At 31.8% G+C, this 14,884-nt stretch overlaps 2 protein-coding genes across 2 annotated transcripts in view; one reads left to right on the top strand and one right to left on the bottom strand.

The window, feature by feature from the left end:
• Positions 1-12,997, bottom strand: part of LOC143084810 (uncharacterized) — a 33,950-nt gene extending 20,953 nt beyond the window's left edge. The window contains exons 1-3 of the mRNA XM_076260864.1: positions 12,812-12,997; positions 7,522-7,620; positions 1,930-2,012 (exon numbers count right to left, since the gene is read on the bottom strand). Of these exons, the coding sequence (XP_076116979.1) occupies positions 1,930-2,012; positions 7,522-7,620; positions 12,812-12,857 (228 nt within the window). The 5' untranslated portion in view covers positions 12,858-12,997. The remainder of the gene's footprint in view (positions 1-1,929; positions 2,013-7,521; positions 7,621-12,811) is intronic.
• Positions 12,998-13,238: 241 nt separating this feature from the next.
• The window catches only part of LOC143084806 (protein Red-like), a 31,458-nt gene continuing 29,812 nt past the window's right edge, over positions 13,239-14,884 (top strand). Inside the window, exon 1 of the mRNA XM_076260860.1 lies at positions 13,239-13,322. Coding sequence (XP_076116975.1) covers positions 13,313-13,322 — 10 coding nt within the window. The 5' untranslated portion in view covers positions 13,239-13,312. The remainder of the gene's footprint in view (positions 13,323-14,884) is intronic.

The following is a 14,884-nucleotide window of genomic DNA, read 5'->3' as shown; positions in this document are numbered from 1 at the left end:
ATGTTTTTTGACGGATCAAAAATCGAAGCACACACTTTGTGCAGGATAATCTAAGGAACTATCATGCTAAGTTTCATCCAAATCCATTCAGTAGTTTCAGAGGAGAAGATTTTTTAAAGTTAGCAAATATGATCACCAAATTGTGAAAAATTGTCATTAAAGGACATTTACCCCTTAAGGGGTCAATTGACAATTTTGGTCATATTAACCTATTTGTAGATCTTACTTTGCTGATCATTTTTGCTGTTTACAGTTTATCTTCATCTATAATAATATTCAAGATAATGACCAAAAACTGCAAAATTTCCTTAAAATTACCAATTAAGTGGCAGCAACCCAACAATGGTTTGTTTGATTCATCTGAAAATTTCTGGGCTGATAGATCTTGACCTAATGAAAATTTTTACCCCATGTCAGATTTGCTCTAAATGCTTCCGTTTTTGAGATATAAGCCAAAAACTGCATTTGACCCCTATGTTCTATTTTAAGTAACGGCGGCCATGTTTTTTGACGGATCAAAAATCGAAGCACACACTTTGTGCAGGATAATCTAAGGAACAATCATTTTAAGTTTCATTCAAATCCATTCAGTAGTTTCAGAGGAGAAGATGTTTGAAAAATTGTTAACGACGACGTCGACGGACGCCAAGTGATGAGAAAAGCTCACATGGCCTTTTAGGCCAGGTGAGCTAAAAATCATATGGTGGTGCACTTCTTTTTTTGCTACTGGTCCGAGACCACAATTATTTCGTAGTGCATTTCTTTTAGAACATAAATGAAAATTAAAAAAATCCCACCTGCGCTTTCTCAATGAAATTTTTACAGTGTGTTGTACTACTTTTGGGACAAATCATATCAAAATTATAGAAAACTTCATCGGCTCTAACTCAAAATATGGACAATTTTATGTTTAGGGTGTCTTGAAATCTTTTGACAGCTTCCGAAGTGCTAATTTTTAACCTTTTTCAGCTGGACCAAATCACTACTTTCCTTTAAAATTCTGGACCCAAACTTTTTTACAGTGTAACTTCACCCCCCTACTTGCAATTTGAGGTATCAAACATGGAGAAATAAATTTGGAAGGGGTATAGAAATTAATGGCAAGTAACCCACTGTCAACACTAGGGACTATATTCGTGAACAACGAAAATCAAGGGACGACAATTGTGGTCTCGGACCTACTGCCCTTTGAAAATACACAATTTCGGTGATTTTCTCATTTTTCTTTAATTTTTACCTATTTTTGGGCTATTATCGTGAAAAAAATCACAGTTCCACAATTAAACTTTTTTTCATACTTTCAATAAAGATGAAATGGACCAATCTGAATAAATTTAGATTTAACAAGAAAGTGTCCATAGTACACGGATGCTCCACTCGCACTATCAATTTTCATGTTCAGTGGACCATGAAATTGGGGTCAAAACTTTAATTTGGAATTAAAATTAGTAAGATCATATCATAGGAAACATGTGTACTAAGTTTCAAGTAAATTGGACTTCAACTTTATCAAAAACTACCTTGACCAAAAACTTTAACCTGAACTTTGCACTATCATTTTCTATGTTCAGTGGACCGTGAAATTGGGGTCAAAACTTTAATTTGGCATTAAAATAAGAAAGATCATATCATCAGTAACATGTGTACTTAGATTGGACTTCAACTTCATCAAAAACTATCAAAAACTTTAACCTGAAGCAGGATAAACGGATGAACGAACAGACAGACGAATGGATGTACAGACCAGAAAACATAATGCCCCTCTACTATCATGACTATAGTAGGTGGGGCATGAAAAAGAGTTAATCCAGTCATGTTGTTCTATATTGCAAGTTTAGATTTTCAGACTAACCAATGATTTATGACCATCAACCATTCCTACATATAACATATAATTATTGAGATCTATCAAAGGCTTCCTCTACTTACCCCATTACTACATGTTGATTGATTCAATGGACACTTTTTAACTGGTGTATCAATGTCAAAAGATCCTGGTCCGAGAAGAATATCTGAAAAATAAAAATAACTATTTAAAGAACAACAAATTTTAAGCACCACTTTTGGGCTATATGGTTGTGACCAGTTATTGATTGGTGGAGGAAGCTGTAGTGCCCTTGATGTTGACTGGCTAGCTAGTGATTACAGTACTGTGGATTCATTAACATTCAATGGATACCATTCTTTGTGATTTTTCATTGATAGCATTGACAGTGTCCTTTCTCTATAAAAGAAATAACATTGTTTTTATAAAATGTTTGCTTCTATAGCTATTTGTCCTATACACCTATTTTTATTTGTCCTGGACAAGCTGACAAAGCAGTGTTGGGTCCAACTGTATTTTTAATCAATCCCCTATTATCTATCAATATTTATTACCTATTGATGTTTTGAATCAATCCCCTACTGTATTAAACAATATATTACCTTTTGGTGTTTTGAATCAATCCCCTACTGTATTAAACAATATATTACCTTTTGGTGTTTTGAAACAATCCCCTACTGTATTAAACAATATATTACCTTTTGGTGTTTTGAATCAATCCCCTACTGTATTAAACAATATATTACCTTTTGATGTTTTGAATCAATCCCCTACTGTATTAAACAATATATTACCTATTGATGTTTTGAAACGATCCCCTACTGTATTAAACAATATATTACCTATTGATGTTTTGAATCAATCCCCTACTGTATTAAACAATATATTACCTATTGATGTTTTGAATCAATCCCCTACTGTATTAAACAATATATTACCTTTTGGTGTTTTGAAACAATCCCCTACTGTATTAAACAATATATTACCTTTTGGTGTTTTGAAACGATCCCCTCCTGTATTAAACAATATATTACCTATTGATGTTTTGAATCGATCCCCTACTGTATTAAACAATATATTACCTTTTGGTGTTTTGAATCAATCCCCTACTGTATTAAACAATATATTACCTTTTGGTGTTTTGAACCAATCCCCTACTGTATTAAACAATATATTACCTTTTGGTGTTTTGAATCAATCCTACTGTATTAAACAATATATTACCTTTTGGTGTTTTGAATCAATCCCCTACTGTATTAAACAATATATTACCTTTTGATGTTTTGAATCAATCCCCTACTGTATTAAACAATATATTACCTTTTGGTGTTTTGAATCAATCCCCTACTGTATTAAACAATATATTACCTATTGATGTTTTGAATTAATCCCCTACTGTATTAAACAATATATTACCTTTTGGTGTTTTGAATCAATCCCCTACTGTATTAAACAATATATTACCTTTTGGTGTTTTGAAACGATCCCCTCCTGTATTAAACAATATATTACCTATTGATGTTTTGAATCAATCCCCTACTGTATTAAACAATATATTACCTTTTGGTGTTTTGAATCAATCCCCTACTGTATTAAACAATATATTACCTTTTGGTGTTTTGAAACGATCCCCTCCTGTATTAAACAATATATTACCTTTTGGTGTTTTGAATCAATCCCCTACTGTATTAAACAATATATTACCTTTTGGTGTTTTGAATCAATCCCCTACTGTATTAAACAATATATTACCTTTTGATGTTTTGAATCGATCCCCTACTGTATTAAACAATATATTACCTATTGATGTTTTGAATCAATCCCCTCCTGTATTAAACAATATATTACCTTTTTGTGTTTTGAAACGATCCCCTCCTGTATTAAACAATATATTACCTTTTGGTGTTTTGAATCAATCCCCTACTGTATTAAACAATATATTACCTTTTGGTGTTTTGAATCAATCCCCTACTGTATTAAACAATATATTACCTTTTGGTGTTTTGAATCAATCCCCTACTGTATTAAACAATATGTTACCTATTGATGTTTTGAATCAATCCCCTACTGTATTAAACAATATATTACCTTTTGATGTTTTGAATCGATCCCCTCCTGTATTAAACAATATATTACCTTTTGGTGTTTTGAAACGATCCCCTCCTGTATTAAACAATATATTACCTTTTGGTGTTTTGAATCGATCCCCTCCTGTATTAAACAATATATTACCTTTTGGTGTTTTGAATCAATCCCCTACTGTATTAAACAATATATTACCTTTTGGTGTTTTGAAACAATCCCCTACTGTATTAAACAATATATTACCTTTTGGTGTTTTGAAACGATCCCCTCCTGTATTAAACAATATATTACCTTTTGGTGTTTTGAATCAATCCCCTACTGTATTAAACAATATATTACCTTTTGGTGTTTTGAATCAATCCCCTACTGTATTAAACAATATATTACCTTTTGATGTTTTGAATCGATCCCCTACTGTATTAAACAATATATTACCTATTGATGTTTTGAATCAATCCCCTCCTGTATTAAACAATATATTACCTTTTTGTGTTTTGAAACGATCCCCTCCTGTATTAAACAATATATTACCTTTTGGTGTTTTGAATCAATCCCCTACTGTATTAAACAATATATTACCTTTTGGTGTTTTGAATCAATCCCCTACTGTATTAAACAATATATTACCTTTTGGTGTTTTGAATCAATCCCCTACTGTATTAAACAATATGTTACCTATTGATGTTTTGAATCAATCCCCTACTGTATTAAACAATATATTACCTTTTGATGTTTTGAATCGATCCCCTCCTGTATTAAACAATATATTACCTTTTGGTGTTTTGAAACGATCCCCTCCTGTATTAAACAATATATTACCTTTTGGTGTTTTGAATCGATCCCCTCCTGTATTAAACAATATATTACCTTTTGGTGTTTTGAATCAATCCCCTACTGTATTAAACAATATATTACCTTTTGGTGTTTTGAAACAATCCCCTACTGTATTAAACAATATATTACCTTTTGGTGTTTTGAAACGATCCCCTCCTGTATTAAACAATATATTACCTTTTGGTGTTTTGAATCAATCCCCTACTGTATTAAACAATATATTACCTTTTGGTGTTTTGAAACGATCCCCTCCTGTATTAAACAATATATTACCTTTTGGTGTTTTGAATCAATCCCCTACTGTATTAAACAATATATTACCTATTGATGTTTTGAATCAATCCCCTACTGTATTAAACAATATATTACCTATTGATGTTTTGAAACGATCCCCTCCTGTATTAAACAATATATTACCTTTTGGTGTTTTGAATCAATCCCCTCCTGTATTAAACAATATATTACCTTTTGGTGTTTTGAAACGATCCCCTCCTGTATTAAACAATATATTACCTATTGATGTTTTGAAACGATCCCCTCCTGTATTAAACAATATATTACCTTTTGGTGTTTTGAATCAATCCCCTCCTGTATTAAACAATATATTACCTTTTGGTGTTTTGAAACGATCCCCTCCTGTATTAAACAATATATTACCTTTTGGTGTTTTGAAACGATCCCCTCCTGTATTAAACAATATATTACCTTTTGGTGTTTTGAATCAATCCCCTACTGTATTAAACAATATATTACCTTTTGGTGTTTTGAATCAATCCCCTACTGTATTAAACAATATATTACCTTTTGGTTGTTTTGAAACGATCCCCTCCTGTATTAAACAATATATTACCTTTTGGTGTTTTGAATCAATCCCCTACTGTATTAAACAATATATTACCTTTTGGTGTTTTGAAACGATCCCCTCCTGTATTAAACAATATATTACCTTTTGATGTTTTGAATCAATCCCCTACTGTATTAAACAATATATTACCTTTTGGTGTTTTGAATCAATCCCCTACTGTATTAAACAATATATTACCTTTTGGTGTTTTGAATCAATCCCCTACTGTATTAAACAATATATTACCCAGTGTTCCCGCCTGCCCTAAATAGAAGGGCGCCCCGCCCTTGGTGCCCTTACCCCCGCCCTTCTGCCCTTCAAAGCCAAAGAATGCCCCCCTCTGCCTTTTCAAAAGATACATTTTACAAATTTCATGCCTTCTGGCGTTTCCGGTAAAATTGTTACCTGAGTGATTGTGTAACACTAATTAACTGACAATAGGATTAAGTTAAATACCTAATGCCTTTGGCAGTTTTATCACCTCTGCTAATGATTGTTCACTGCTAATTAGTGGATTTAAGATAATTGAACAAATACTAGATATTTAATACAGAATGAAAATGCTGACATGTTAGCCATTTGTAATGTTTACGTATCATAGCATAATATGTACACATAAAAAAAAATATTTTTAAAGAAATTTTAAAACAATTTAAAAGGCAGACTAAGTTTTGAGTAAATTGGTAGATTGGTAAAAACGTTTTGTTTTTATAACCACGAGTATGAAATTAAAAGAAGAACCAAAGAAATTTGTATTTGAACATAACAAGATTGCACCACTTCCTGTTTTATTTCTTGTATTATAATCCTCCTTACATAGGAGCACTTAACAAATGCTTTTATTTTTTAACCATAATGGAGTTTATACCTTCTGTAATATATGCAATGTATTATTGCATCATTATAATATAATCATCTCTTGTATCACCTGTTATATTTATAAAACTCCCTACTTAGGAGCACTTTGGTGTGCACTTCTTAATACATTTTTGTAACAATTTACAAGTTAGGTAACTTTCAATAACACAAATACTATATGTCTAAACAAGTAGTTTTAATGTAAATAATTTAATTACATAACAAATTCAATTTTGTTTAGCTCCATCTTTCAGAACTACTTGTTTATTTTTATAGACTTGTATAATTAAGTTATATAAATTATAAAATAAAAAAAAAGATTTTTCTAAGGATTTTTTTCCTGATCAAAATGCACAGTTTGCATAAATTTACACCAATTAAAATGATATGCTTTGTGTCATGGTATGATAATTTGATAATAAAAAAATCTTACTGGAACCAACACTTGGAACACATTAATTTCTGAATAAGGTTAAAATACAAGTAATGTTCTGCAGCTGAGCCTAGCAATATATAATACATATATTCAAGGTTATTAATACACTGCCAAACAGTGCCCTTACAATTTGGGTTATTGCGCTAAAGTGCCCTTTCAGACATGTAGCACCCTTCTGCCCTGAGATTCAAGCTGGAACACTGTTACCTTTTGGTTGTTTTGAAACGATCCCCTCCTGTATTAAACAATATATTACCTTTTGGTGTTTTGAAACGATCCCCTCCTGTATTAAACAATATATTACCTTTTGATGTTTTGAATCGATCCCCTACTGTATTAAACAATATATTACCTTTTGGTGTTTTGAAACAATCCCCTACTGTATTAAACAATATATTACCTTTTGGTGTTTTGAATCAATCCTACTGTATTAAACAATATATTACCTTTTGGTGTTTTGAATCAATCCCCTACTGTATTAAACAATATATTACCTTTTGGTTGTTTTGAAACGATCCCCTCCTGTATTAAACAATATATTACCTTTTGGTGTTTTGAAACGATCCCCTCCTGTATTAAACAATATATTACCTTTTGATGTTTTGAATCAATCCCCTACTGTATTAAACAATATATTACCTTTTGGTGTTTTGAAACGATCCCCTCCTTTATCAAATTGCATAGAAACAGCTTTATCCTTCTGTTTAGGATCATATGAGCCAACAGGAGGTGCACAACCTATAAAACACATACAGATCATTTTAGTCATTCAATAAATATACATTTCAACTTGTTTTTCTTATTTAATCCATTTAGAGCAGTAAGTACGGAGTGAGTTGTGGATGATTATAAGACACTCATTCCAATTAATAATTGAAGGGGGACGATATTCAGGTCCTTTACTGAGAAATAATTACCACTCTCAGTCATGAACGATGGGGACATAAATGTATTCAGAATTACTACAATTTCATGAGATAGGTGTATTGTCACTAATATTGACATCTTTATACACTTCGCTATAATTAAACACATATTTAAAAGTATGTTAATGTGTGTGAAAAAAAATCAGGATTTTGATCATAGCTGGTCCGTTTCCAATGAATCCTTTAATACTATGATCCATAGTTCTTACAAGTTACAAATATTTCAATGATGGACTAAGAAAATTTACACAAATAAACTATATTTGGCACGCAATTTGGAAAGGAATAAGACATATTTAATGCAATAAATGGATTACAAATTTATTTCAGGAAACTTTCATCACTTTCTAATGCAGTAACAACTTTATTTTTATTTTGCTGAGTGTTGAAATGATTGTTGATTTACACTCACGAGTCTCGCTGAAGTGATTAAAAATGTCTTCATGTAATGACATGCAAATATTTAGGTCAATGCTTCGTTGTAGTTGTTGCACTTTGATCAACAAAAATCCCAATCTCGGTCCAGATAATGCAAAAGGGCACATGGCATCAAATTTTAAGAAGAAAAGAAAAAAAAGGCAATGGCGTTGCGCCATGCTAAATTGCTTTAGATAAAACATGTTTGTTAGATTTGAAATGTAATTCCAAATTGTTGGGTTACTTCATTTATTATTACTGAATTTATTTATTTTATTTATAATACTTGTAGATACTATTTTTGGATATTTGCGCATATGTAACGTTGCGCTCATGAACATTATAATATTTCCCATTTTTAAGTTTTATGACGTTTCGCTTTTGACGTACGTTACGTTGTCTAGTTTTTATTCATTGCAAGTTATTTGATATTCGGAGACACATCATAATTTTATAGAGAGATCATAATCGGTGAGAGATAATTTATGTACATTTTTAAGAACAATGTTTATTTAAAGAAGAAATATTAAGAATTGTAAAAGTATTTAAATATAAATTAATATTTATTCTAATTAACTTTTTAATTTAACAAGTTACTTATGAACAGTGAAAGAAAGTGAATCATATTGTTTGATTAGTATTATGCTATTAGTGTTTTAAGTTATATTTTTACTTTACAAAAAAGACAAATACGATGTATGTTAATGTGTATTTGTATTTTATTGTAGAGAATCGGTTGATATGATATATAGTATAAGAAGCCAAAATTAAATGTATTTTGAAGAATAAAAGATACTTATATAGACCGCATACTCGACTTATCGCCTTATTTGATGTGATCCGTTACAATGTTGATAAAATCACTGTTACGACAAAATTATGTGTATATGCTGAGTCTGTTTCTGAATTTATTTTTAACATAACTTTTGATTTTTTAACCCTGTATACCACCATACCCCCTGTAAAATTATAAAAAAAATCTAATAAACCTTAAATGACAAAATTTCTTTTTATGTGACGTTTACATTTTCTGATGTCAGACACGCGAAGCAATGAATGTGGTTTTTTTTTAATTTGATAGATACTTTTGTGCTTTTTTGTAAATGATTGTTTGTTTTGTGATAATGTAACACAGTGATGACTGCTGTACCCATATTTTGACTATTTCACATATTATATCTGTTTTGTTCACACATCGTTGTAAATATAACAGAATTTGATGTGACTGTCATACAAGTGAGAAGTTTAGCGCTATAAAACCAAGTTCAATCCACCATTTTCTACATTTGAAAATGCCTACATACCAAGTCAGGAATATGACTGTTCTTGTCCATTATTTTGATGTGTTTTGTCATTTGATTAGGGACCTTCCAATTAAATTTGAGTTCAGTATTTTTGTGATTTTACCTTTGACAACACCACCGAGAAGGTCCTCCGAATTATGCGTTAAACTGGTTTATTTCTTCAGATACATGTATACACACATTGCCTATTGTAAACATGAAGCAAAACACCAGAGATGGTAAAAAAATTCAATAGGACTATGCAATATAAATACAGGCACCCTACTAGCAAGATAAGACCAAGAAAGTACTGAAGATTATAAATGATGTATATCTGCTGTCATTGGTCTTTTTTGGAGTGAAACAAAATATTGATTTGCATACAAATGACGAAATGAACCACGATCAGAAATACGCTTTACAATAAACAATTGGTTTAGGTATGACTATGAAGCGAAAATAGTGATGGTAGTATTTGTCACTGGAGTTGTGATTAAAATTTATAAAAAACACAATTATTAAGCCAAAGGGCCAATATGCACGGAGTTGTTTAATCCACATATGAGGATAAAAACCAATTTAATCATTGTAATTGTAAACCTTAACCCTTTTTTGAACAGAGCCCTGATTTTGTTTATATAGGTGCCGAATTGACTAAACTTTTTATTTTTGCATAATAAGAGGGTGGTAAAGGGTTATTTTCGTGCAACGTGATCGCCGTTTTTTATTTTACGTTCAACGTGTTCTGCTTATTTAATTTTACGTGCATCATGATTTTAAAAGTCTTATTTTGCGTGCTCGGGAATTTTTCATTTAAAATTCAAACACTTGGCAGGGATCGTCAAGAAATACTTTTTTAAAAGCCGTAAACCAATTATATCATAAATGTGTATACTAAATCGGGAATATCAAGTAAAACAAAGAGTTAATATATACAAGAAGACAGTGACTCAGTCACAATAGGTTCAAATAAAAGTATTTATTTTTCGTGCAACGTTCATTACAGAAATTATTTCACGTTTAACGTGAAATTATGTCTTATTTCCAAGGCTTCCAAAACGGTCATATATTCCGGTCATGACCGAAACTTTCATAAAAAGTCTGGCTGCTCTCAGCCTCAAACGGTCAAATAGAATTGGTTTGCCACTTTTTGTTATTCAAGGCATTTTTCATAAAACGGTCATTTCAATTTTGACCAACTATCGATCATTAAAAATGTCCGTTTGAGGCTTTGGACATGTCCGCTTGGGTATACTATTTCACAAAGATATTTCGGTCATAATTGGGTTTATTACAACAGATGCAGCAAATTTAAGATTCTTTGAAGTGTCTCAGTTAGTCTAATTCTCTGGATACATAAATGTACGGCTTGGTCTTTAGCTTGTGTACATCAATAAAAAGTAGAAAAAACACGTTTTCTTTTATTTAAATCACAACAACACAACAAGCTGTCAAACAATTATCCCTTCAATAAGTTATATTGAAGCCATAAATCATTCACTGATTACAGGTTTGTTACCTTTGATGAGGTGTCCTTAGCTTGTCTTTATCAATAGAACTAATGATGCATAACAATGTACATAAAGATGATCAGGTAACGAGGTCAAATATGTAAGCGTGTACGGAACAACATCCTATTTAATTACGCTTTATAGATATTATTTTAAATGAGCATTCAGTTTAACAAAGTTCCCTGATATTTAAAAGTTATTCTTCAAATAAGTATATTTATAAATGAATAAGTATGATATCAGACATATATTATTTATTTGACACTGTACATCGTGTTAAATACTGGGGTACTATAAAGGGGAAAATTAATTGAAATATATAGTAAAAACACCAAGAAAAGCTTCGCTTGTGTATACCAAGCTGACTTGTCCAATGAATAAGAGGGGCGTTCTCTATTCTTGTTTTCATATTAAAAAAATGTTTTTACAATTGAAATCATAAAGAATAATATCCAATCATGACAATCTCTGACTCTTATAAAGACTTCGTCTGAAATTGAACAGTTCCCTAATGCAATTTCTCTAATGGAAATTTCATGTATTTTGCCGGTTTCAAGTGTCGAATGCGAAAGGGGTTTTTCAAGGCAGAACATTATTAAATCGATAAGATGTAGTCTGGGTATTGATGCTTTAGATCAACTTATGAGAATAAGCTTAGTAGGTGTAGATCAGGGGTTTCATTATCTTTCATGTTGACTGGTACTTTCCACGTTTCTAGGTGGTACTTTTCAATTTATTCCATGAATATCTTATATAAAAATTCCTACATTTAGGGGGTACTTGTCAATAGCATAGGAGGGTAAAAGTACCGGGTACCGCCTCCTAATGAATGGCCTGTGTAGATGTTAAAGACTTCGACCCTGTTCCTGCAATCCGCAAATGGCAATCCGTTCGTAACCGCCATGTGTATCAGAACAATGCATTCAGCAAGCTGATGAATGTTAGATCTTAAATTAGACTAAATGAACTGTAATCTTGTGCTATGATCTGTGCTTCTTTTCAATGAACTCATTGTAATATTTATTGCTTGTGTTTGTCAACATTGTGCTATTATTGTTGTTATATGCTTACATAACATATCATGTTGTTATTCATTAAATTATCTACCAACTGAGTATGTTTTTATTTATTCCTTATTTTCTAAATCGGGTTTAAAACAATATCCTTCATTGGGCCTCCTCAATGTTATCTATAAATACCGCATCAGTTGTAAAGGTCGCGTGGTCAGGTAATCAATACACAAAAAGAAAAGTATCACGTGTATCAAGCTGTACTACAATTAAAGCCAGTTGTCATCAACAGTTTAAAATAATATGGCCTTAATTAACAAGTTAACAAGTGTAGAGTACTCACAGAGAGAAGATAGATTATTTAAACACAAACAAAAACATAAGAAAAGTCAGGTACTGAAGCTGACTGATTCAATGATGGCTCCCGATACACAGAAAAATGACCATGATGACACAATACCGAGGATAATATTTTATTTATTTTTAGAATGAAGACAACAAAACAGTTATAAATAATTTTATTGCATATAACACTTCTAATTACTTAGACACATATATCTTATGCATCCTCTCAGTTACATTTAAGTATCCAGCTGATCATTGACCGTCAAAAATATTTCTTTGTAAAATGTCCGGCTGTCATCAGGAAATTTTGGAAGCCTTGCTTATTTCACGTTTGTTTCGTGCAAGCACCACCCCTTTACCACCCTCTAATAAGGATAAAGCCATCGATCAGTTGATGAGCATAATTTACTGAATATTAAATCTTTATTTTCACCCACCTGTCTTTTCGTTAAAGCGTTTAAATGGTGCTTTTGAAAAGGCCATAATGATGATTTTTTTTTCTATAACTGATACTTTGTCATTAGATATGTAGGAATATTCAACAGTTATCTATACAGATATGCACAAGGACCGCCAGATTTTCGAATTTCTTCTTTCACTTTTTCGCTTTGACCAATGAAATTTGTTTCCGGAAGTAGAAGTAAAATTAACTCGCATGATTTTGACGGATTATTTTTTCCGGATAAGAAAAAAATAAGACACATTTGAATATCTATTCCTTGAATTAAAATAAAGTCAGATAAAAAATAAAGCAATTTCGAATGCTTTTTTTATGCATATATCTTGATACAGTTATCATAAAGCGTAGAATATTTAAACAATTTGGCTATAAATAAACCCGGATAATTTACGGAACAGTCCTTCTTTTGTTTTAGATTTTAGGCACTGCATTATTTTTATTTTGCTCATTTCTCCATTTCTGCATTGCAGTTGCAAAGATGCCAGAAAGTAAGTTTGTTTCCCACAAACACACATGAAATAAGCACACTTAAGATCTGTAAATCATTTATTTACAATTTTAGACTTATCAAAATTCATGTATTTTTGATAAATTCTCTTTTCTGATGATAATGAAAGAGATTTTCTATTTTGTCTAGAGATATGAGAATAATGTCATTTCATTTCCTATGTTACGTATGTGTTATCTGATGGAGAATGACTGTCTTAAAGATGTCATATATATATATTTGTTAAAACCTGTGTGACGGGATTGCTTCCCTTGGAACATGTATAGTGGCACTGGTACTTGTAAAATCCTTTTTAGGCTTTTATCCACAGAGAGAGAAGAGCGCTGTTGTTATGGGCAGTGTTCTTGTAGAGCAGTCTTAAATGTCTCTACAGAACCTGCATCCACAACTTTATCTGGTAGTTGGATTCAGTGAATAGTTGTTTTCACAAAAAAATGAATGTTTAACTTTATACTGTGGTTTGTTGCTATTTGGTACTTTAATATTCTGGTGTTATGGATAACTTGACATTCAATGATATTGTCAGTTTCACAGTTTAAATATGTTTTGGCTTTGATAGTTCGTTTAGGTTGTGCTGGTATGACAAAATTGTCGGCTGGTAGAGCCAGCACCAGACCCACAACCACCTTGTAAATCAGGATAAGATGGAGGCTGTGTCTTCTTTCCTCTAGTGTCTCCATTTCGAGCTGGCTTCTCATATTAGTTATAGACCCTGTTTCCTGTAATTTTTCTAAATGAATCGTATGCCTCTGTTTTGGATAAGTTCTAGTTTGTCAATATCCCCTTTCATATATATGGGTTTTAGATTGTTGCGCCATATTCCATTGTCGATCTTACTAGGGATATGTATGTTACTTTCCTACATGGCTCTGGTACATTCCTCTGAAAGTTCCTCTTAAGAAAGCCCAAGGTTGTGTTGACTTTCTTACTGATGTTGTTTATGTGGATACTCCATTTCAGATCGTTTGAGATTTGGAGTCCTAAGTATGGGTTCACTTGTACCTCTTGTAGGATGTGTTTATTAAGCATATAGAATTTGTCTACTTTTTTGTTTATGGATAGGACATAGCACTTTTTGGCATTGAAACACATCCCCTATTTGTCATGTGTTAAATACTTAGTCAGCCGTAAGCGGTTGAGCTAAGGAAAGTAATTTAGCTCAGTTGGTTAACAAGCTGCCTTGTAACACAGAGGTCCCAGGTTCAAGACCCGGTGGAGACTTGTGATTTTGCAAGAAAAATCATGCTCTCCAGTATAATAATAATAATTTTAAAAAATGATACGGCTGCATGGTAATTAACATCTCTGACATCCTTTTCAAAATAGCTGATCTTAAAGGGTATCAGGTCTGTTCACCTAATTACTTTTTGTTCGCCATTACCCCTTAGTTTGTTTGCCCATTGAGTTTGTTCGCCATGGGTACCTTCCTCCTACTTTTTAAAAAGAAATATCAATATTAAGGGCATACAGTGACGATACAACATGTACAAATTTAATAAACTTATTCAGATATTCATATGGTATATATTCTTGGAATTTATG

Source organism: Mytilus galloprovincialis, chromosome 8, assembly GCF_965363235.1.
Source record: "Mytilus galloprovincialis chromosome 8, xbMytGall1.hap1.1, whole genome shotgun sequence".
Lineage (NCBI taxonomy): Eukaryota > Metazoa > Mollusca > Bivalvia > Mytilida > Mytilidae > Mytilus > Mytilus galloprovincialis.
The sequence above is the reverse complement of the archived record's forward strand: the minus strand, read 5'-3'. Positions and strand labels throughout refer to the sequence as shown.